Source organism: Brienomyrus brachyistius, chromosome 14 (assembly GCF_023856365.1).
Source record: "Brienomyrus brachyistius isolate T26 chromosome 14, BBRACH_0.4, whole genome shotgun sequence".
Taxonomy (NCBI): domain Eukaryota; kingdom Metazoa; phylum Chordata; class Actinopteri; order Osteoglossiformes; family Mormyridae; genus Brienomyrus; species Brienomyrus brachyistius.
In genome coordinates this window covers 24765114-24787527 of record NC_064546.1, presented here as the reverse complement: position 1 = coordinate 24787527, position 22414 = coordinate 24765114, and the positions used below count along the sequence as shown (strand labels likewise).

At 49.4% G+C, this 22414-nt stretch overlaps 1 protein-coding gene across 12 annotated transcripts in view; it reads left to right on the top strand.

Annotated features, from left to right (window-relative positions):
• Window positions 1-22414, top strand: part of myt1lb (myelin transcription factor 1-like, b) — a 73939-nt gene that overhangs the window by 30897 nt on the left and 20628 nt on the right. For 10 of the 12 annotated variants that reach the window (XM_048975276.1, XM_048975272.1, XM_048975279.1 and 7 more), the window contains exons 2-6: window positions 9621-9868; window positions 11852-12832; window positions 16619-16753; window positions 19842-19932; window positions 22163-22270. In XM_048975276.1, coding sequence (XP_048831233.1) covers window positions 9727-9868; window positions 11852-12832; window positions 16619-16753; window positions 19842-19932; window positions 22163-22270 — 1457 coding nt within the window. In that variant the 5' untranslated portion in view covers window positions 9621-9726. Of the gene's footprint in view, window positions 1-9620; window positions 10025-11851; window positions 12833-16618; window positions 16754-19841; window positions 19933-22162; window positions 22271-22414 lie in introns of all 12 variants that reach the window. The other 2 variants (XM_048975277.1, XM_048975278.1) reach the window with 1 other exon arrangement.

Here is a 22414-nt window from a genome sequence, read left to right as displayed (position 1 = left end):
GGTGTATGGATAGCAGGTGGAGGGTGAGGGGCAATGAGGAAATCACCACCCTCCTCACCGGCCCTGCTTTGGGACAAACCTCCACTGTTCCCCTGACTATCTGACATCCTGGACACATCCACAGGCAGTGGTACAGGTCTCAAGTAGGTGTAGGGCGCTGGGCATTAAGAGTCAAGCCACACCATGCGGGAAAGTGCACTAGAGTCAAGGAGAGTCAGGGTCCTTCAGCTGAAGAGGGGCGGCTTGCCGGAGCTCTGGTCTCCCCCTCCTCAGCCTGCCACGACCCTCCAGCACACTCCACGCCTGAGACTGCACCCCGCACCCCCCCCCCCCGAACACTCCATCTTACCCCTTCTGCTTCTGTTGATGGAAAAAAAAATATAATGAAACCACCCTATGGACCAATCAGATTCATCACAGAGACAGAAACAGCCACAAAGCGATGGTCCTAAAACCCTATTTCTGACCCCAGCGTTTTGCCGTTTCCTGTCGCTTATGGCTTATGGCAGTACTACCACCCCCCCGAAAATGTGATTCAGGGCAACTGCGGGGTGTAATGGCCTCTAGAACCTTCCTTTAGCTCCCTTCCCACTTGCGAGGCTGCCCGTCTTCTCTTATGGGGAACGTGATTAAAGAGACGGTGGGACTGCAGGAAACGGACCGACGACCCGTAAAACCGGCTAATTAGCCGAGGCCCATGCCAAAGCTGCAGCCCTGGCTGTGGGGGAGGGGGGCACTTTGTCGAGCTGCGGGCGAGGGCCCCCTCACCCCTCCAACTCTCATGGCAGCGTGCGTCTGTGTCCTACCCTTCACGTTGTCAAGGCGCCAGAAACAGGATTAATGGAGACCGAAATCCGCCGAATGATCCCGGTATAACGCAGTGAGAGCACTGAAACCACTTGTTTTTCCTTAATAAAAAGGAGCACGATTATGGGTATGATAATCCCATATACCGACACTCACGCACGTCACTGTGAAAAATGATGAGATCAATAATGGATCAAAATTCGCTGGTGTACCCTGGGGAGAGCTTCAGCAGGGCTATTTAGCAGGGGCTCAATGTGCTGCTGACCTTTTTTCTTTGTACTGGATCTACTGTAGCATATAAAGCATGTATGCCACTAATGTATCGCTAAATATACGAATGGCCCCATTCCCCAGCCATTAGAAATCATTATAGCATTAACAAGCGTCATATGTATTACCCACAAGCCTTTCGTTAGTTTAGTTCTTTTCTTTCGATAATTCTAAGCTACAAAGTACCTTGAGAAAGCATTTCATACCCCCCCCCCCCCCCCATTCCTGTAGCTACATTACAGTGCCTACTTTGCTTCTTTCCGCTGAAAACCAACCAACATACCCATCCTCTTTCCCCACGACTGCTTGGAGCCATTAGCCCGAGCTCAGCCCTGGATGTCCTCCTTGCCATAAGCTCGGGAATCGTCTCTAAACAATAAAACGACGACGGGTCAGCTTTCGAATGATCTCTCTGGATCCCGCCGCCCTGTATGGACACGTGCTCTGCTCTCCTGCTGTTTCGTTCTTCCACGTGTCTTCATTTCCCCCGTCAAATACATCACAGGACAGCGGCAATTAGCGCGACCGGGCAGAGACAGCCCCGCTTATTAAGCTTAAAGGAAAATTATTGACATTTCATGGCTTATTTCTCCGTATTTGTATTGGTTTCCCCTTTATTTTTTCATTTGGCACGGCCGCCCGCGCCGACTTGATCGCCATGGCTACAGCTGGGCTTGAATAATTGCCTGTCTTCACGGGAGCGTGCTCTGGAGCTGGAGTCGAGTGCTTTCTTCCTGACGTGTGCCTCATTTGATTCCGCCGACAGCCCCGGGGCTGTATTATTCATGCATTGACAGATAGCACTCACTAAAAGCATTGGAACGGAGCCAAGGAGAGGCAGGGTGATAGCTTAGCGCGGTACCCCTCTGCCGTGGAGACGGCAGCTTGGAGACAGGGCACTCTGCAGAACTCCCCTCCCCCTCCTGGTTACTTGCGGAAATCCAGATAAGGCAACCTTAATCAAAGTCTGACCCCCCCCACTCCCCCGCGCACCCGCCACCAGCCCCCCCCCTCGCATCACCATCAGCTTCCACTCAGGTCGGCGCTACACAGAGCTCGACATGCCGCTGCAAATGGGCGATATCGCTTTGTTTTTTTAAGCATACAATACGACCGCTTGTGGGAGGAAGCTCTCGCGGTTTTAAAACGTTTGCTTGGGTGGGGGGGGGGTGGGGGGGGGGGGACGTCCTCTCCAACCCCCGGATAGCAGCCTGACTTTCTCTTTCGCTAATTTCCGAGGGTCTGAGACACGTGAGTGGGTTGCTCCCTTTCAATTCTGCCCCGTTCCCCTGGTTAACCCTCCTCCAGAGCGCCCCCTTATGACCCGTAAGATGAACGCGGTTCTGTGGATCAGCCCCAGTTCTTTCAGCACTTACACTGCACCGCACACTTCCCCGTAACGGTGGGTAAAAAGTCAAGTGTGGATCACCTGCTTATTCCCTGCTCCTGACTTGCTTTATTCCGCCCCCCAATTTTGTGACAGGCTGACTGCCTTTGAATGGTTCAGCATCTGATAAACAGGTGGTGTTTATGCTTTTGCCTACCCCCCCCCCCCACCCCAACCCCTCCAAGGAAAGGCATCAAAGGGAATAAAAGATCATGTGTTGTGAGTAGCAGCTTTGCCAAGCTAGCTGTGGCTCAGGCTCCCTTTGCGGGGCATCCATGACCTCTCGCACCCCTACCCAATCTCCACCACCCCCCTCCCCATCCTCTGCAGATGCCAGCAAAATTACATCAGTGTCACCGTCGTTTGTCTTTTCCTCTCCCTGTAACCCCCCAATGGATGAAAAATATGTGCTGCTTTTGAATGGGGGAATACGCAATCCCTCAGCGAACGAGTGTGACGGTAAACACGGCATCTGCTAATGTCTGGAGCGGAGTTTCCGGAGCCGTTGGCTCCGTCTCCACTGTGCCGTGGGCCCCTGCAGGCTGACCCCCACCCTCTGAGTGCCGCAAACACTTCCAGCTTCATTTTTACCTTTTCCCGACTTTCATTTAATTAGATAACTTATACCAGACAGTGCTGCCCATGTGATCAAGTCCGTTATTGTCTTTTCTATTTAGCTGATGCGTCTTCCCAAAGGTGTTAGGTTGTTATAAACACAGGCACCAACAGCTAAGGTAAACATCTCCAAGCACGTCCCATCTACCAGTAACCAACCTAACGAAGTGGTGACTCTTACATAGAAACTCTACCAGAGCTAGATGGCCCTAATGATCTGCAATATTACAATACGGTGATTTGCAATCTACAGTTATAAAGCCAGAAAGTAGGATATCTAAGCTCTATTATGGATGGTCATCAAGAATAGGATGTCAGCAGCTCCTCTCCTGGTTTCTCAGCCAGCTGACTTTGGGTTCTACACGTTATCATCTCTATCCATAAGTGCCCCGTCAAACAGGTGATATGTGGTGTGATTTTGTAGCTACCCCCAGCCATAAAACCACCACTGATACTGTACTGCTGATCCCAGATCAGCACCGTGTCATTGCATGTGTTTACTTCTGATATTCTAGTAAGTATTATTGTTGTTATTTCTTGGGACAGACTGGTGCACTTACTGAGGCAGTGGCATCGAGTAATTGCATTGCACAATTGTATTTATAATTGCATGCAATTATGTAACTGAAGTATTATGGCATTTTACCAGATGACTGGAGGGTTGCAAAATTAGCTTTGGATGTTAGTCAGTTTTAGCACAATGGTCAACATAGGTGGGGCTGTAGCTGGGGGGGGTGATTTTCTGGAGTCGTTGGAGGGATGTTATGCTGTAAGACTTCAAGGAGTTCTGATTCCTTTTTTCTTTTTTTGATTGTTTCCTTCACATTCAAAATCATAAAAAAATTCTGTGATTGGCTGGCATTTAAGGTAGGGCCAAGCTTGTGATTGGGTGGGTCAGATCCCCCCCCCCCCCCCCCCCGCCCAGCTCCATGGAGGGCATCTCTACTTTGCCCATTTTGATAAAAGAATGCGGCTCTACTAGGGCTGCCTCGCCTGAGCCCCCACCCATTCATGGCGGGACTGTAACACCCCACCCCCCCTCTAGCCACAGCCTGGCACCGACAGCGGGAGTCTGCTCAGGGTGACTCCAAGCTCGGTTGCCTGTTCCAGGGCTGCCACGGACGAGCCACTGCCGTCTTCATTGATATTCAGCCAGGACGGGAGTCTCGCCGCCTCTGCTGCGGTCATGCCGCGAGTGCTGTCTGCCCGGCAAGCGCGCTTCTCCGTAACATGAGCCGAAAACATAGGGATCCTGCGTCGGGATGTGCCAGGCTGCGAACGTGAGCCTCGGTGCCCGTCCGAGTCCCTTGCAGGGACAAGCATCTTAATGTGATATTTTGTGCCGATCTGACATTTAACCAGGGTGGGTGGATAGAGGGGGGATGGCTGAGGGGGGGGGTGGGTGGCGGTAATTCAGTAACACTTAAAGGCACAGTTTTCTATCAGCCCATGGCGGGTTAAAAAAAAAAAAAAGAAGAAGATTTTGTACGTGTGCCGTGGTTGTTCCTCTTAGTGACGGGAAAGACAGAAACTGCAGAGGTTGGCAAGTCTCCTGCAGAACAGCGGCTCTTTTGTTTAGATCTTTGGGGAGGGGGGGGGGTGATGATGGTGGTGGTGTTGGGGGTGCGGTGGGGGGGAGAAGTCTGTCAGATTTAAAATCATTTCGCTCTCCGGCTGGCTCCCTGCCCGTCTGTGAGGCGGGCGAATCCCACTCGGTGTTTCTGGAGGATATCACCATGGAGACGGTGCTCCGCCGCGCGTGCCTATGGATCCCACCGGGCAGGGGTGCGGCGGGCACGGCAGGTGCGGCGAGTGCTGCGTCCCGGCAACATCGCTGCAGATAAACCGGCACAGCTGCTGCCGCCGTGCAGACAAACGCCGCTTGATGCCGATGCCGGCTGAGGCCAGGGATCTCTGGGGAACACGCCGGAACATTAAAATCACATAAACCTGCTGCGTGAAGCAGAGCTCTTCCGCCATTTCCGTGGCGACTCCATAGACTGAAGGCCTTTTATATAAGGCTAAATTCTATTTTAGGGCTCAGCATTAAGTATTAAAGGTTTTTTCTAATTAAGCACATTTCGCCGCAGAGGCCCCCACTAACGCCCCCCCTGCAATGGACCCCCCACCCCCCATATACACGCGCAACTTAATTACCTGTGGAATGTTTAGTTGGCAGGTCCAGCAAGCAGGGTGATTGTGCTGCTCCAAGGTCACGGTGTGACAGACTTTTGGGGGAGCAGGTTCAGATGGGGCAGGATCAATTCTGCTTGCTGTGCGGCGCCCGAATGTTGGCTGATGGGGCCGCGGGACACAGCGGGAGGGGACACACAGGTTTCCGTGGAGGGGAGAATCATGCTATGTGTCACATCTAGCGAAAAAAACCAATCCATCTTGCGAATCGGCGGGAAGAGGGCACTGCTGGTAGCGGCTGGCAGCGGCTGGCAGCGGGTGGTAGCCCAGACGGCGGGCACGTGGCACAGTGGCGTCTGTGACGCTCGGGAACCAGCAGCATGCGTTTTGGCTGACGGCTTCCCGGCATTGCGTGTTTGTAAACAGAGACAGCTGGAACTGGCCAGCGTGTCCCTTTGTGTCACAAAGCTTCCTCAGGTTGATAAGACGGGGCTGTAATGTGGGGGGGGAGGGCGTGGGGGGGGAATGGGGCTGTGTCTTTCTGGCTGCATGCGGCCCGGTGGGACTCGCCCCTGATTTATTCAGGGGCGCTGGTCTGCCTAGGGATGAGTGGCGTTTTAATGTGCTGTCGAGTTGTTTGGTCACAAACGCTTATCGATCAGTGGCTGGCGGACCCGGGGGAAGGGAGCAGAGGGGGCTGGTGGGGGGGGGGGGGGAGTTACTGAAGGCCCCCACAGCTGTCAGGGCCGGGACAGCCCACCCCGCTCGGCGCAGATTAATGAAACGGCGCGGAGGTGCGAGGGGCTGACTGTTAAGTAATCCTGGGCTTAAGGGATCGTCAAGTGGTGGAGGGAGGGAAGGCTGGGAGGGGGAGAGAGAGAGCTGCAGTGCACTGACTGAAGGACGCTGGGAAATTCAGGGGCAGACTGTGGCGTGTCCAAGGAAGAGCCGTTAATCCTGGTCTGGTGTCGCCGTCCCTGTGGTCTTGTGGGGCCGGACTGGGAGGTCATTAGCAGGCGAGCTCAAAGTAGGGAGGAAATCGGCGTATCGGAGCTGTCCCTTATCCAAGTGCTGATGTTCACTCGAAGTCATTGTTTCCTTCATTTTCTTGTCGCTGATCGTGAATCATATACTGAAAAACGGTCTCTTTACTATTCATTTAAAACTATGGGGTTATATTTCAGCATAATGCAGACAGTAAAACCACACATAAACGGATATGCTCTTAACAATAATGAATACAAATCACCGCCTAAGACACGCAGGCAGCCTCCGAGCAGAAACGGTAAGGACACTTTTGGGTCGAGCTTACCAGGGTGGAAGACACGGCGAAACCATGGAAACCGGTGAAATCGATGCCCGTTCCCCTCGAATCGACAGATCCGTGTCTGCCCTCGTGAATTTCACACAGAGCCCGTTCGACTCGTGCCTGTTTTCATTTTTTTCCCTATTAGTCACAAATAGTATTAAACGTCATTCCCTTTGACCTTTATCAGACAGCCTCAGTGGCCTTGAGCATAAACAGCTTTAATACGCTTCTGGAATAATCCAAGATGGAAGCCCCGCGAATCTCGCACATTGTCATGGGTGCTTATCAGCCACGCTCCATAAATCTAACGCTGTTTATTTGTTCACATTAGAGCCAGTCCTCCGCGGAGTGGGAGGGGACACATCTTCTCGGCCCGTAAGAATGGGTACCCGGAACATTTCACGGCTGACGGACTCGTAACTAAGCATGCGAAACACACGTCTGAGCTGTTGATGGGCTGAGATGGCAGATGAGGGCCGGTTGCTGTCCCAAAGTTATCTCTTTGCTTTATTGCTATTCCCCACCCATAAATCCATGTTTTTCAGGACAGCCCCACGATAGACAGGGGAAAATATTTGCACCATGTTCTGAAAGAGCCAGTTTGCTGTGGTCTACGTTATTTGTTGGTACTATGACATACCCAGCATAAAACGAGAAAGGTTCTATTTTGGTATAATCTGCCTGACATCCTGCAATTAATTTTGTTACCCCCCCACCGAATGATTAGTATCCATGGGGTGCCTCTGACTCTCCAATCTCTTTTCTCCATCTGTCTGGCTGTCGGAACGTTTCAACAGAAACGCGTGGCCTTGTGTATGTCCTGTGTAACGCGTCAGCTCTGAAATATGTTCAGCATTTTTCTCTTAAGAAAACCGAATAGCAGAAATCCGGTTTCCCCCCCTCTGATGTGTGACTGGAGCTGAAGTAGATTTTTATGAAAAATGTACTCCTATTAAATTGACTTTAACACGGTACTCACTGCCAATGAAGCCTTTGGTCATTTGACTTGGCTTGGCTTGGATTTCGTTTTAATTTATTTACTTTTGTTAGCCGAGGAAGTTAATCAGAAGATCGCCGGCGCCTTTTTGGCGTCGGGCGCCGCGGCTCGCATGCGTTTGCGCGTGAGCGCACGTGTGTGTGCGTGTGTGTGTGTGCGCGCGCCTGCGGCTTTGCGCCCGTGCCTCCTAACGGAACGCGGGATGCGCTGCACGGCGGATTTGCCGGAAAACACGGTCGCGCCGGTGTCAGAATCGGCTCGTAATTGTTACCTCAGGCGAGATGCGTTCACCGAGGGAAAGAGAGAGGAGCGGGCGCTGCGGCTACTTAAATTACATGCATGTAAGACACCAAATAGACCATTTTAAGTGTGTCAGGAAAAATTACATATATTTCTCTTTAAGCAGTTCTGACCGTTTAATGCTCATATTTTTACGTGGGTACTGGGTAACCTGGAAACAGCGTGGTTATATTTTTATGAGTGATACAGCCACATGAATGAATCTGGTGCAGCAGTGCGGCTACGGTCTGGATGCTCATTATCAGCTGAAGGTAGTACTGAAAAATGGAATCGCAATATACTCACCGTGAACGAGTCCGGGCAGAAATCCTGACTGTAATTGGTGTCCTTACACTATAGATCATGAATTTTAGAGATCTTTGCGTGTGGACTCGCCCAGATGATTTATGTCTACTGTAAAGGCATAGCCATATATAAGATCTGTCTACGTATTCATATATATTTACATATTTTTGAGCAATTAATTTGAATTTAGGTCATTTGGGTTAACTTTTAGGTTAAATTTTAAACTAAAATTTTAAATATTAGGAGTGTAATTTTTCACAAATTTATAGTCGTATAAAACATTTTATATGTGTGTGTGTGTGTGTGTGTGTGTGTGTGTGTGTGTGTGTGTATTTTGTCTGAAACAAAACTTTCACTGGGCCAATAATTTTTTTATATAAGAAATACTCCAGAAAAAGTATGGCTGACAAACTTAATCGGGAAGCTTTAGCAAAGGCCAAACGAAGGGCACCATGCAACAAGGCCATTTAACTGGCAGCATAATATGACAAGGGTTCAAATTTGCAGTGAAGCCATTTCGTGGTGTAGGTGCAGTCCCCTGGAAACTGGCCGGCATCGGAGTGTCACTGCCTTTGCAGTGTAACCTTTTATGAAACCTTTGTGACAAAAAAGGACCGATCTTATACCCACGCACTTCACTGAGAATCACTGAGACATTTTTTTGGTCTAACCTGACACTTGCCAACAGTCCATGGTACCTCTGGGATCAAAATGAGTGCTATCTAGACTTGGATTTCATATATATATAATCATTCTAGACCAGGGGTACTCAAATGGCCGACTTTGGTCCGCATCTGGACTGTAATGCAATGTGATCCGGGGCATGCAATTAATACCAAACTATTTTCTTTGTGTGAAAGAAATTTGGGCGAAATAATTGAGTACTCTTGCTCTAGACAGTTGTTGCACTTTACTGGACGTGTCTGTCATATGACTTACGTGTTTGTTACTTTACACGCGTGTTTGAATGTTTTCTGTTCTCTGTATCTCTGTGTTCTGGGTGTGTCTGATGTCTGATGGGTACAAAACTGTTGGTGTTTCCTGCAACCAGCTTGCTTTAGGTGTGGGAGGGGAGGGTGGGGAGCGACCTTAGGAGTCCCCCTGCCACTTATCTTCTTTTATTCGCTTCTCCTCTCTGTCGCTGGCTGGCCGTCTCCCTGTCTCAAAGAGGCCTTTTGTTTTCTAATAACTTCTCCTAAATCCAGTGTGCATAATTATATGTGCCGCTCTATGCCAATTGAAAACTGGTGTTTCACGAGTACTAATGATTATGTGCGTAATTAAAAGGTCGGTTAAGTGAATTTGGGCTTCCGCGTTTCGTTTTCACGCTGGCCGCCGAAATTAATTATCGCGGCAACGGGGCGTCGCCAAGCGTGCAGTGGAAGAAGCAGACAAATAAATAAATAAAACAACCTGGGTCACTGCAGCCCAGTTGCAGCGCTGGACGGGAATCAGAGCAGCAGCTTAAGCCGCGTGGGTGAGGTCATTAAGCGATGCTCCTTATCTCTCTCCTGCAGTGTCTATGGCTGCCCGTTAGCCAAAAAGAGGAAGACACAGGAGAGATTGCCTCAGGGTCCTCCGACCAAGAAAAAGCCCTTCCTGGCTCGCGTGGACAACTCCTCGATGGACGAGTGCTACGAGAGTGACGGTACAGAGGAGATGGACGAAAAGGAAGAAGAGGAGGAGGATGAGGACGATGAAGAAGAGGAGGAGGAGGAGGAGGAGTACTCGGAGGACAATGAGGAGCACGGCGAGCCAGAGGAGGGTGAGGAGGAGAGGGGGGAAGGGGAGGAGGTAGAACAGGAGGAGGGGGTGGAGGAAGAGGAAGAGGAAGCAGAGGAAGGGGATGAGGAAGAGGAAGGAGATGAAGAAGAGGAGGATGAGGAAGAGGAAGATTATGAAGAACATAGTCAGTATCAAGGTAAGGGCAGGTGCCATTATGCGATCACCAAGCGGTTTTATTTAGGTCTGCTTGTTTACGCAGGCATGCGGTTTCATATTTTAGCATGTCCATTCCAGTGTTTTGAAACATAAACTGTTTTATCTGAGGACTTTTTTGACACTCAAAGTGTTTCAATCCAGACATGAAAAGAAAACCTCTTGAGGCTAGCTAGAGCCAGAACAGAAAGATGAATTTATTTAAGCCCGAATCAGTGAGTCAGAAGTCTTGTAGCTTGGACATTCTGGGGTCAGGTATGCTGTGAGCGCTTGCAGGTGAAAGCAGTTAGTTACAAATGAAGGTTATGTATCACCTCACATTATATCTGGCAAACTGCACATAAACTGCAACTTCATTTGACTCATAGGTTACTGAGTGATGGCATGTAGTCACTGTGATGTGTGTGGGTGTCCTGAAAGGGATGTCTTTGTTCAGTGTGACTGGATGGCCTATAAAAAAAGACTGGAGATAATCTCAAAATCTCTCAGTCTCATGATCAGGATGTTTCAAAATGTCTTGTGGTCTCTATTTTTCTTTTTGCCTCTGGGTTGGTATGTTTTAATGTCCCTCCTAATCTCCATGTCACGCGTAGTCTCCATGAGATTCATGTTGGATTCTGGGGCCTTTTAGAATGCTGAAATGACCTCTTGACCTTTATTTGAGTATCGCATCCACTCCCCTAACCTTGGTTTCTCACATACGAGATGCACTCCAATACCTTATGACTTACCTCTGTATTATGAATTTACTCTGTGCTACCACTGCATGACAACGAAAACCTCACCTCCCAGTTAAACTCCTATAATCTCTGGTTGAGGTTGCTGGGTTTTGAAGCCTTGAGTTTGAAAATTGTCAATCAACATTTTTTTGTAATATTCCTCGGTGGAGTTGGCAGGAGAAACAATCAGCTTATTTTCTAACCTGCAACCTGATCTGCGCTGCCCTCTTGCCAGATTGGGCACCTCTTAGATACTGATCTTCACCAGCACAACAGATGCTGGGCCTGTTTTCATTTTCTGCATTTCTTAAACAGCGCCATGCATTACAGCTGCGCTAATCCACTCATGGTGATGCTGTAATCTCTCCACTGTGCCTCCAATCTGTTTCGCCTCCCTGTTCCTTTTGTGTCCCTTGATTGCACTTCAACTGGCTTTTCAGAGAAATGTTTCGGGATGCTGGAATCAACCCCCTAGGGTGACCAGTGGGCTCCATAGAAATGCGTGTCCGGTCGGTTATGACTGTTTACGTTGAGGTCCGTAGTAGAAACTGATTCATGATAAATCCTGAATACATACCTCTGAATGTTTGTTCATGGGGTTATTCGTTTTTAAAAAGTAGTTTCTGGTAACGACTTCATTGTCTTGCACTGGTGTATAATGGGAGTCAAGTAACTGATTAGTTATTAGTTGGTTGACCGATTGCTTGGCTGATTTGTTAAATAGTAAGGATTTGTCAGCCATTAATGATCACATCCTCTGGTCTTTGTTTGCAATGAAATCGCCCCCACATTCGGAATGATAATATCATGCCACCTAGGACCCCATGAGCTTTGAGAAAAAATATTTCACTGGTGCAGCGGAGTGGATATTTAAGTGTGGTACATGGAGCTGTAGCTAAGAGACAAAATCTCAAAGTCAGTAAGCCCTTGCATTCAGCCAGCTATAGTTAATGGCATCGACATACACGTTACTTAACAGCAAGATGTGGCTTATCCATCTAATGAAAAAACAGGCTCAGTGGGTAGGAATGTCTTCAGACGCCTAAGTACCTTCCTTGAAATGACATTAAATGGCATTTCCTGTCTGACAGAGGATGCCCAGGCAAGTTGCATCTACTCAAAGACTGGGAATACCATGGAGAAGGACGACAACAACAACGAAGAGTATGAGAACTACGACGAGCTGGTGGCCAAGTCCCTGCTGAACCTGGGCAAGATTGCAGAGGACGCAGCCTACCGCGCCATGACCGAGTCGGAGATGAACAGCAGCTCCTCCAACAGCGCCGAGGAGGAGGATGACGACGAGGCGGAGAGGGGCACGAGAAAGGGCGAGTTGAGCCTGGACGTGGACAGTGATGTCGTTCGGGAAACGGTAGACTCCCTTAAGCTGTTGGCGCAGGGGCATGGCGCCATGCTATCTGAGAACCTCAATGGGAGAGGCTATGCAGACAGCACACTGGATGGTGTGGATGGGGGAGGAGCCTTGCACGGCAAGCCTACCAGCAATGGACAGGCGGAGGAGAGCGAGGAGGAGGTGTGTCTTAGCAGTCTGGAGTGCCTCCGGAACCAGTGCTTTGACCTGGCGCGCAAACTGAGCGAGACACAGCCTGCCGAGCACCCCGGGCACACATCGAACCCGCAGCCAGCCCCACATCAACAGTCTGGCTATGTCGACTGCCATCAGGGGCAAGAGGATCGCCGTGCTGCGGAGCGCAGCTACTCAGACATGGTCAACCTGATGAAGCTGGAAGAGCAGCTGAGCCCTGGGTCCAAAACTTTCTCCAGCTGCGCCAGGGAGGATGGTTACCATGACGAGGACGCCACTTCGGTGGCCTCGGACCGCTCCGAGGAGGTCTTCGACATGACTAAGGGCAACCTGTCCCTGCTGGAGAAAGCCATTGCCCTTGAGTCAGAGCGGGCCAAGGCCATGCGGGACCGGATGGCCACAGAGGCGTCCCGGCATGAGCGGGACGTTCTAAGGATGCAGGAGGACAGCGGCTCCAGACCCAGCTGTGCCGAGGAGCGCAAGGCACGGTTGCACGATGGCATGAAGAAGCCGTACTACCCTAAAGGTATGGGGAGCTATCTCAGCGCAGCTGGGGTTTGTTCCAGGTTTGCAGAAGAGAGTTCTTGAATTGGGAGAAAATGACCCTGTAAAGATGATTCCCCATAACACCCAACAGGCAATGGAGCATGTCCATCCTGCCCTTAGAGAAGGTTCCTGGTGTTATGGTAAAATTCATGGTAACTCTTACTAATTGGTCCCCATGGGCCAATATATTTCAAATATTGGGGCCATGTTACACAAGCACACTGCAGTATTCCTCATTAATACCTTGTCATGAATGTGCAAAGGGCAGAAGTTTGCATCGACAGCCCTAAGTGAACTCACATCGAGCCGGTGCGGTCACTCTGCTCCTACTTGTCAGAAGTGGACCCCAGCTTGCTGGGCGGGAACCTCGCAAGGCGATGTACCCAGGAAGAGCCTCCTCAGTCAGTCCGAAAATTCACGTGGCAGCGGCGGCTTATGTTGTTAAAATAGGCCGGCGTGGCAACATCAGAGGCTGGGCTTGTCAGGCATAAGTAATAGCAATCTGCACGGCCTGTTAGGACGGCAAATCTCATCCCTGGGATGCCGCCTGCACTCAGTGGCCTATTTTTAAACCCAGGAAGGGCTTTGCGGAAGAAGGAAAAAAAAACACTCACTGCAAATCGGCGTGTGACTTTTGGAAAAATAACTCAATTCAGCGCTGATGATTCCTAGGCCGAGGCTTTCCTCGCGAGTTCCTGCGTCACGATTGCTCAGAATATTCAGCATCATTTTTATTCATTTATTTTTTCCCTTTCGCTGGTCCTCCCCCGGCCATCGTGGAAAAATGGGTCAGCTCCACCACGGAAACAAGGGCAGATGGCAGTTAGCTCTGTGTTAAAAGCTTGCTTGGAAGTCTAACGAAAACACGGGTAAATGTTAGGGCACCGTTTATAGGGGGGGAAAGCAAGGGACGCAAGCAGCGGATGGCGGAAAGGGGGGCTGTTGAGGGGGTGGAGCTGAGGTGGTGCATACCAGCAGCCTGAAAGAAAGAAATCATCCGATCGTCCCCCACATCGGTGAAAAATGGGCTCTTAGCCAGACTTGCACGTAGACTCATCTCAGGCTAAGTAACTGCGGTGTTAGTCCCACGTTCAGGTGTTGCTTACCACTTACCTGCGAGACAGTTGGAGTAGTGTTGGGGGGGGGGGGGGCGGGGGGGAGCTTCAGCAGTGTGGCCATAATTTAAATTAGGAGGGAACTCCGTGACAGGTCCTCCGGCGAAATATCTGTCAGCTGCATCTTTTTTTTTTTTTTTTTCTCCTCATCCAAGCGCTTAGCACCTGCATGCAGCAGGAGATGCGACAAGCGGAGGAAGGGAGGGGAAGAAGAAAAAGGAAAAAACAGAAGGCTGAGTGAATGCGAGGAGCTTGGAACATTCCCAGAAAGCGAGGGATCCACTGGGTCAGAATCACGCCTTTTAAACACACCTTGCTACAATCTCGCCTTAAAAAAAAGCGGCAACCAAAAAAAAAAAGCAAATATAGCAGCACGGATGTGATTTTCACAGACGCGGCGAGCGTGGTGGCGGGCGTCCCCCTGCCAGCAGTGACAATTCTAGATGAGCGAGAGGAGCGTGGGCGTTAGCATGGTGACCGCCTCCTCTTCCGACTGCGAGCCCCCGGTACCGATTCATCGCAGCGTATGGCCTACGCACATAGAGCCCACCAGCTCCCGGTTAGGGAGCCTTGTGATTTATAAAACAATAACGCCATGACAGTTATTGAAGAGCACCCCCCCACCCCCCAGAGACACCGGGATGGGGAATTGAACGGAATCCGAATGACCGATAACAAACGGCAGGGCCCGTGACTGCACATTAATTATCCCGGCGACGGCGAGGCAGCGGAAGACGCTTGCTATGCAAAGCGAGGCCCGTCCCCAGCCACAATCAATATCTATTGCCTCCTAATATGCATTCCACTCGGTTGGGTTCCCCCTTCGCCTCGTGAAGCGGCAGACAGGGCTAAAATTCAGATTGTTAAATGAAGCGTTCCCCTAAAGCAGGAAGGGCTGGGCTAATGTGCTCATTTCCTCTACCCCCCCCACCTAGAGCTCCACTCTCTCCCCAGGGTTTCACAGGCAAACACCCTAGGTAAGGTCAGGTTTCGTGAACATCGCTGTCCTTCCCTGAAAAGTGAATCCTTTCAGACTTATCGGACCACAGTTCTTGTCCGGCTCGATCATAGAATACGATGGGCCATTGTGGAACAGGTTCCATACTCCTTCGTTGGTTGGAAATGTTGATAAAAAAAACCCCACTTTGACCCCACTGTGGGTCTCTCCAGCTGTACCGTGACCTCCATGTTTCCTAACCCAGCTGTTCACCCTTTACCAGACCCAGATGCACCCTCCCCCATCATGTGCAGTGTTGTGTTCCTGCACTAACCCCGCCTCCACAAACCCTGGTGTGGAGATGTGACATTCAAGAAATATCTATCTGCTCAACAGTCTAGCTAATATGCACCCCACCCCCCCATAAAGAGAAAAGTCTCCAGGATCATTTTGAATCCCAGCTAAACGCCAGGGTGTACCAGGTTACACCACCTTTAAATTTTCATTAGAGGTCGCTCAATGCCTTTCGCTTCCATAGAGCCGGGGGTCTGAAATTCCCATTCTTCCTTTTGTCTGGTCTCGCTTTCAGCCCGATCGATAAGGAAGAGAACACAGGTGAATCCAGAAAGGGCAGCCATTATCGTTCAGCCTCGAGACATGGCCTCAATGTCAGAGGCGCCGCAGGGAATCCCTGTAATATCAGGACGGAGATAAATGAATAGACGACCCCTGGGTTCTCATAGCACTGGTCAATATGTGCTTTAGCGGTGCCTTTAATTGACAGTGCAGAGAGTGAGCACTCTTTGTTTGGGGAGCTTATTGTTTTTATTATGGGAGCCATCCCGGAACGTCGACGCTGCCTCAAATGGAGGCATGATTAGCAAACAGAGAGACCTGAGCTAAAGCTAGCCCCCCCTTCTCTGTTAATGATTAATGTTTGCCAGGTAAAGTGTTCCCAGGACACTGCTCATATTGGAGCAAAAGGCTAGATGGAGGGTGGGGGGAGCATTGCCCATCACTTAATGCCAGGCTTGAGGTGCCGGCTGGCTCTCTGCATATCGTCTCGGCCCGCCAGGGGGCACCGAAGCCTGGACTGTCGTCTCTAAGCCCCGCAGTCATCCGGTACCGCGGCTGCCTGAAAACGCCCCAGTCTGTTTGGGGGGGAGAAAGAACAGGAATCAGTGCAGGAGGAGATTTGGGCCGATAGTCACCCTCAAACACATTAACGAGGCGCCTGATAAGCCTTCCGCACGGAGCACATTTTTCCTCGTTATCTCACAGCCAGGCCCCGTTTACAGGGCAATATGAAATTGCATATTTGAAGCTTCAAAATTTTTACCATTTTTGGAGGGGAAAAAAAAGACATCAGCCATAGGGGGTGTTTAGCTTCATGGATTTTTGTAACATTTTAAGTGTTTTTTTCCCCAAAAGTGTAGGTACTGGAAGTATTCAGATGATATTTTTACGGCCATGTTTTCTAATGGGTTATTTTGCCCTTATGTTTCTTTCATGTTAACCTCAGCGGATGTCCTGGGATTCCCTCATCTGACATGATTCTAGAGACAGATGACATTACGGTGCAGGTTTTACGAAGGCAGCCAGTTAGATCTCCGAAGTGATCAGCAGTGATACGTGTATGTGGGACTGATGGGGAGAGCATGCCTGTCTTCGACAATGCGGAGCCCCTTGATGCGTATGCTTGTGTTGCTGGCAGATTCTTTGCGGGCGGAAAAGAAGGAGAGCCGGTGCCCCACACCTGGGTGCGACGGGACGGGTCATGTGACTGGGCTATACCCCCACCACCGGAGCTTGTCGGGGTGTCCCCACAAAGACAGGGTACCGCCAGAAAGTAAGAGCACTGGCCGGCCATCCATCGCCGTAGAGACCGTTGATTGTTTTCTGCACATTTCCACGCATGCCTTCTCTCATCCCTTCAGCACCATTTTCATTCTGCATGGTTTTATATTTTGTCGTACCTCCACAATTTCTGGACCGTCTGCCTGCCCCCGTGTCTGTGATGTTTGCTTGTTGCTTGGCACATCACATGAGCTGCACTGCCTGTGACTCCAGCATTATTCTGGCACAACCCCCCCCCCCCCACCACCACCACCACCCTTCAGGCCGGGAGGTCACACCCAATCATTGTTATGTTGAAAGTGCCGTAATTTTATATTTCGCCGTCGCGTCAAAACTCGGGTGCGTTAGTGGATCCGTGCTTTCCGCTGACTGCCAGATCATGTGAAGATCTTCCTTTCTCTTTGTCCAATTACATCCACTCGAATAAACACTAATTACCCAGCTTTCATGCTGTCGATCGGCTGCAGTGGCAGTAAACATTAGCCCCAAACAGCCAGGAAGTGAATCTTCGTTGCTACATTTTTCAGCATTCAGAGGAGGATTATACTCCTCTATTCTAATTTCATAGTGCCGTTTACCAGGGACACACTTTCTGGTCATCTGTCACGTGCACTAAACTCTTATTGTCCCAGCATCAAAGTGTTCAAAGTCATTTCAATCTCAACGGCAGTCAAACAAAAAAAATAAAATAAAAATTGATAAGAACTAAGACTTGTTTACGCAAGAGATTTGCATAAGCACTGCTTTTGTGACCATGGCGACATCTTTATGATCTGAATTTAAGTCGTTGAGTCGGGCTGAAGGATTACGATTGATTACCAGGCTGCATACTGAACAGACTTTTGTCAGGCTGGGACTTTTCATTTTAAGTCACCCAACTGGTCTGACTGCAAAATATATTTCAGAAATGCTTGATAGGTTTGAATAGATTTCAGCTACTTGTTAGCATGATGCTACTTATCTCAGTTTTGTGGATGTTTCAGTCACATCCTAATCTGCTTGATGCTGTAGGCCCAGATATGGAGTCTATGGCGACCATTACATCCTTTTCCGAAGGTAATGCTGGTGTTTTTACTCAACGAAACCTTTGAAATGCTGGGTGTCCAATCTAACTGCCGAAGATTACGAAGAGTTTGCGTCTCCACCTAGTCAGGCTATTGACTTTGGGGATTACATCCATTATTTTCTTGACGTTGAGGTGGAGGCTGAGAACTGTCTGTCAGGATGCAGGAGAAGCTCCTGCCAGGCCACCTGTCAAGGTGGACATGTTAGGTCCCTTGTGACCTGTGATGTTTCCTTTGTGGTTATAACCATGCTATAGTTCAGCAGCCACCAACCTCGAGTCCCTCAAGAGCACTCAGTTGACTTTACCTAATATTAATGATGGGGGATATTAAGCTTTGACAATCACTGTGGATGAGATCATTATGTGCTGTCAATCACCTTCTGGTTTTACTCAGTGGGGACCAATAATGTAGCCAATGGAAAGCCAGTTATGCCAGTTGGTAACCCCCTCATTTCTCCATGGCAACCGCCTTCTTCTTGCATTCACAGTGCATATCAAAGGCTAGTTTCTCAGATGATGTTTTCTTCCAAAGAAATGGCCCTTAGTGACTTGTTTGATATACCAAAGCTGGCATTAGGTGTCATTTGAGAAGATCTCTGGTTAAGGGAGAGATTCAATCAAATCTGCCTCTTTGCATCTCTGCGGTTGTATCCATGCATTGGTCACAGTGATTGGTCTGTTAGTGGCTTAATTTAGGGTTGCTTGTGAAACTCCCTGAACAGGCACTGTCTAATACCAGGATGATGATTACTGCCGTAGGTTGGGACCTCGCGATGTCACGAGTATGCCTGTGTCACATACACATATACACACACAGACATGCAATCTAATTCCTTTATTCCCAGTTTTAATGCCGTTTAAAGGTGACCTGTGATGGTTATCCAGAAATACTGACAGATTTCTGCTTGAAAATGCATTATCTGGGACCGAGGAGCCCCTGAATACATTTCCCCCCAACCCCACCAAAAGCCCTTTTTGTGGTCAATAACCTCTATGGAAAGGACTATTACGGCAAACCTAAATAGTCACACGTTTCTTTGGGGAAATTGCTTTCGTAAAATTGCTAAACCATTCTTGATTTAAAAGATTTGTCTTGCTGAGTGGACGATATATTATTAATGCGACGCTTTGTTTCATTCAGAACCTGCAGCTTTCAAAAATGCTGAAAAGGACGGCTAAATTTCATCTCAATTCATCCTAATTTTTACATGCTTGGTGAATCCTTTTCAGTTTAAATAGTAGACATAAGCTTTTGTTTTCAAGAAAAGATTATTTTGTGCGTGAAAGAGATTCCAAATCGACTTAAACCATTAATTTAATGCTTTGATGACCACTGGGTTAGGGATTTCGTTTGTCACTTAGTGTTCTGTGCCCTGTCATTTTCACATCACTCAAGACGGTGGCCATGCTTGTGTTTTCGTGGATCTTCTAAACAACAGTAAAGGGTAGACTGAGCATCTCCTCCAGTGTGGAGCGCCTTCAGCGCGTAATGTCCTACGGAGTAGATGAACACAAATATGTTTGATTAAGAACATGTTGCTGAGGCACATTTGTCAGACAGTGAGGGCTGTTTGTGCAATTACAGAGGCACTGTTGATGGAGCTGAAGCTGAGTGCATGCTGATGTCAGAGCTCCAAACCACCTTTAGCCACCATCACTTCCTACTCTTTTTCTCATTGTATCTCTGACTCGATTTATGTGTATGCATAAGACATCTTTCCCTCAGACAGGCTTGGTTTTTACTCAATAACAGTAGACATGGTGTGACCGTGGTTAGATGTGACCTGACCCTTCTTTTCTGTCCGGTTTCCTGTGCGTCTGTGAAATGGGTGATGTGGCTTGCTGTTCCCTCGTTCGCATGCTGTGACCCCCCCCTCCCCCCATCCTCCCATAGTCATCCCCCCGTGTCTTGCTTGTTCCTTAGCCTGAATGCCATGCAATGACTAATCAAAGCATAATGACTGGTTCTTGGGACTCCTAACCCTTCCCTATCTCTCAATCTCTGTCCGTCAAGTTCTTGCAATGTATGAGAATGTTCTTAAGTGTCCCACACCCGGCTGCACGGGACGCGGTCATGTCAATAGCAACAGGAACTCCCATCGCAGGTGAGTGCTCCTTCGGCCAGGTAGTTGCCCACACCATCCCACCTGCACTACCTACCTTTCTGATTCCTCCTTTTTTCAACATTCTTGTTTGGTTTCCATCAAACGACTGTGATCGTCTCATTTGGGTTTTTTTAGACCATCATTTATGGACTGGTTGTGTCTTCAGTGGTTAGCAGTCAGAAAGACATGTTACGGAGTTTAAAATATAAGATTATTCCCAGCATGTTTCTGTATGTTTTTGAGCTATATACATATATCTCATATGTGTCCTGTTTTTGTTTTTTAGTTTCGTTTTATTGAAACAATTTTGCTCAGGGAAAAACAGCAGGACCACTTTGGGGTCAATGTTGCTTTATTAACACCTCTAACACCACTCAGGGTGGCAGTGAGATCCAAAACAGTTCCGGGAGGATGCCCCAACCATGACCAAGTTTTGTCAATTCTCATGTCACGTGACTTCGCTTCGTATGACCAGTCCTCTGTCTCTCGCTTTTCTCTTTCCTTCTAAACACTGCGGTCACAAGAAGCAATTTTCATAAACCTTTTGATAAAGACCTTTTTAACACAAAACAATTGAGGGGAAAAAGGTAGAAACTGTGCAGCTCTGTTGTTCCTGTGAGATTTTCTCTTCATTAAACTGCCTTTGGATGCAGACATGCCAGTGGTACGGAAAAGGCCGTTCGTTAAGCTCCCGCGTCTCTGCGTGGACGCCTTGGCTTCGTGCCTTATTTAGTCGCTCTGAGTGGACTTCTTACGCTTGCCGCCGCCTCATTAGCCGTGCACTTCAGCCTGGCAGCCAGGAGGGGGCAAAAACAGAAGGGAAAATGGGACCCGGGCGGCGATGCGGGGGGTGCTGTTTGGAGCTTGACGATGAAAGGCTTCCGGAAAGGGGCAGCGGAGGCAGGCTGTCACGCACAGCAGATGCTGTGTGACACGAGGCCTGGTGGCAGCCATTAACGCCTCCCAGACACCGCAGTGGGACTACTTGCATGTGTGTGTGTAACACCTCCCTGCAGGTCTCTCCGTCTTGCCAGACCAAATGAAGGTGCTGCTTTCTGCCCCCCCCCCCAACTAATCACACGCACATACACATCTCCGTTATACCCCTGCTAGTGATTCTTTCTGGAACATTCTATCGGTCTGCACACACACGCACACATCTACTGAAGTAGCTGTCAGAATTGAAGGCAGCAAAATAAATCTCAAAAATAGGCTTTTCATTTCTCTTAATGCAATTGTCATGGAAACGCAGCTAATCAATAATCTCTCTGTCAGTTGCCACAGAATCACAGTTTGTTCCTCTGAAATCTGTGGCGTCCTGGCTTGACCCTGCGGAATAGGGTGCTGGCGGAGAACACTCTCTCCTGTGTGTGTGTATAAGGGAGTGTGTGTATGTGTGTGTGTCTGCGTGTGGGTCTGTGCCATTTAGCCAATCACGGGTGCCATTTTGCTCCTGCGTTTATGTCTGTCAGCTTGCGATTATGCGTTTGTTTGCGCCTGTGTGTGTTTGCGTGTCTGACCGTGGACACATTCGCTGCTGCCTCCCCACACGAACAGGAGCACATTTCGAGAGAACAGCCATTGAAAAGCAAGTGTTGGGGGAATGTCTCCACCTTCACCTGCTCTAAAAACACATAGTATGCCTGAAACTGCTTGGAAAGACGGTGGTGGGCGTGAAGATGCCAGTGCTGGATGTGCTCAGCTGGTCCCATCAGCATCGCGCAAGCCACCCCTCCCTCTGTATGCCGCAGAGAGCGCGTTTAATGCAAAGCCTCGTCCGGGCCTCGCACAACCACCCAAATTAAGCCTGCTGTTTTCCACTTGGCCTCCCTGGACTTCTCTTTGTGCTCGTTCTGTTTTTCCTTTTTTTCATTGTTGTCCTCGTTTGCTTGTACGTGCTTGGCAGTAATCAGGCAGGCTGCGCGTTTCCCTCATCTTCTAGGGCCATGGCGCGCATAGCGCTCTCAGCGTTCCGAGCATGAACCGTTATTACTGCCGCTCCTGTCATTAAGTTAGCGAGCAGGTGCCGACGGGTGATTCCGGCCGCGGTCATGTTTACGCAGCTGGATTCTTCTGAAGGAATCGGACTTAGCGCTGCAAAGGCAGAGCTCTCTCCCTGCCTCCCCGGGAAGCAAACCGGTGACCTTCTGGTGTTAAGCCGGGTAGCCCTACCTGCCTCGCCACTTGGTGGCTCGCATGAAGCTAAGTGGGTCCCCCTGCCCTTTTGCAGCCTCTCCGGGTGTCCCATCGCTGCTGCTGAAAAGCTGGCCAAGGCTCAGGAGAAGCACCAAACCTGTGATGGCAGCAAGTCCAACCAGGCGTCCGATCGCGTGCTGAGGTACTGACCCCTGGCCCTCACACAGCATGACACCTTCATCTTCTTTTATGTCCTTAGAAACCCATTCCGGCACAAGATTTAGTGTGCTGAGGTATACTGAGCCTTTATTCTTTAGCTTAAAATCTGTTACCCATTTCTGTAGCT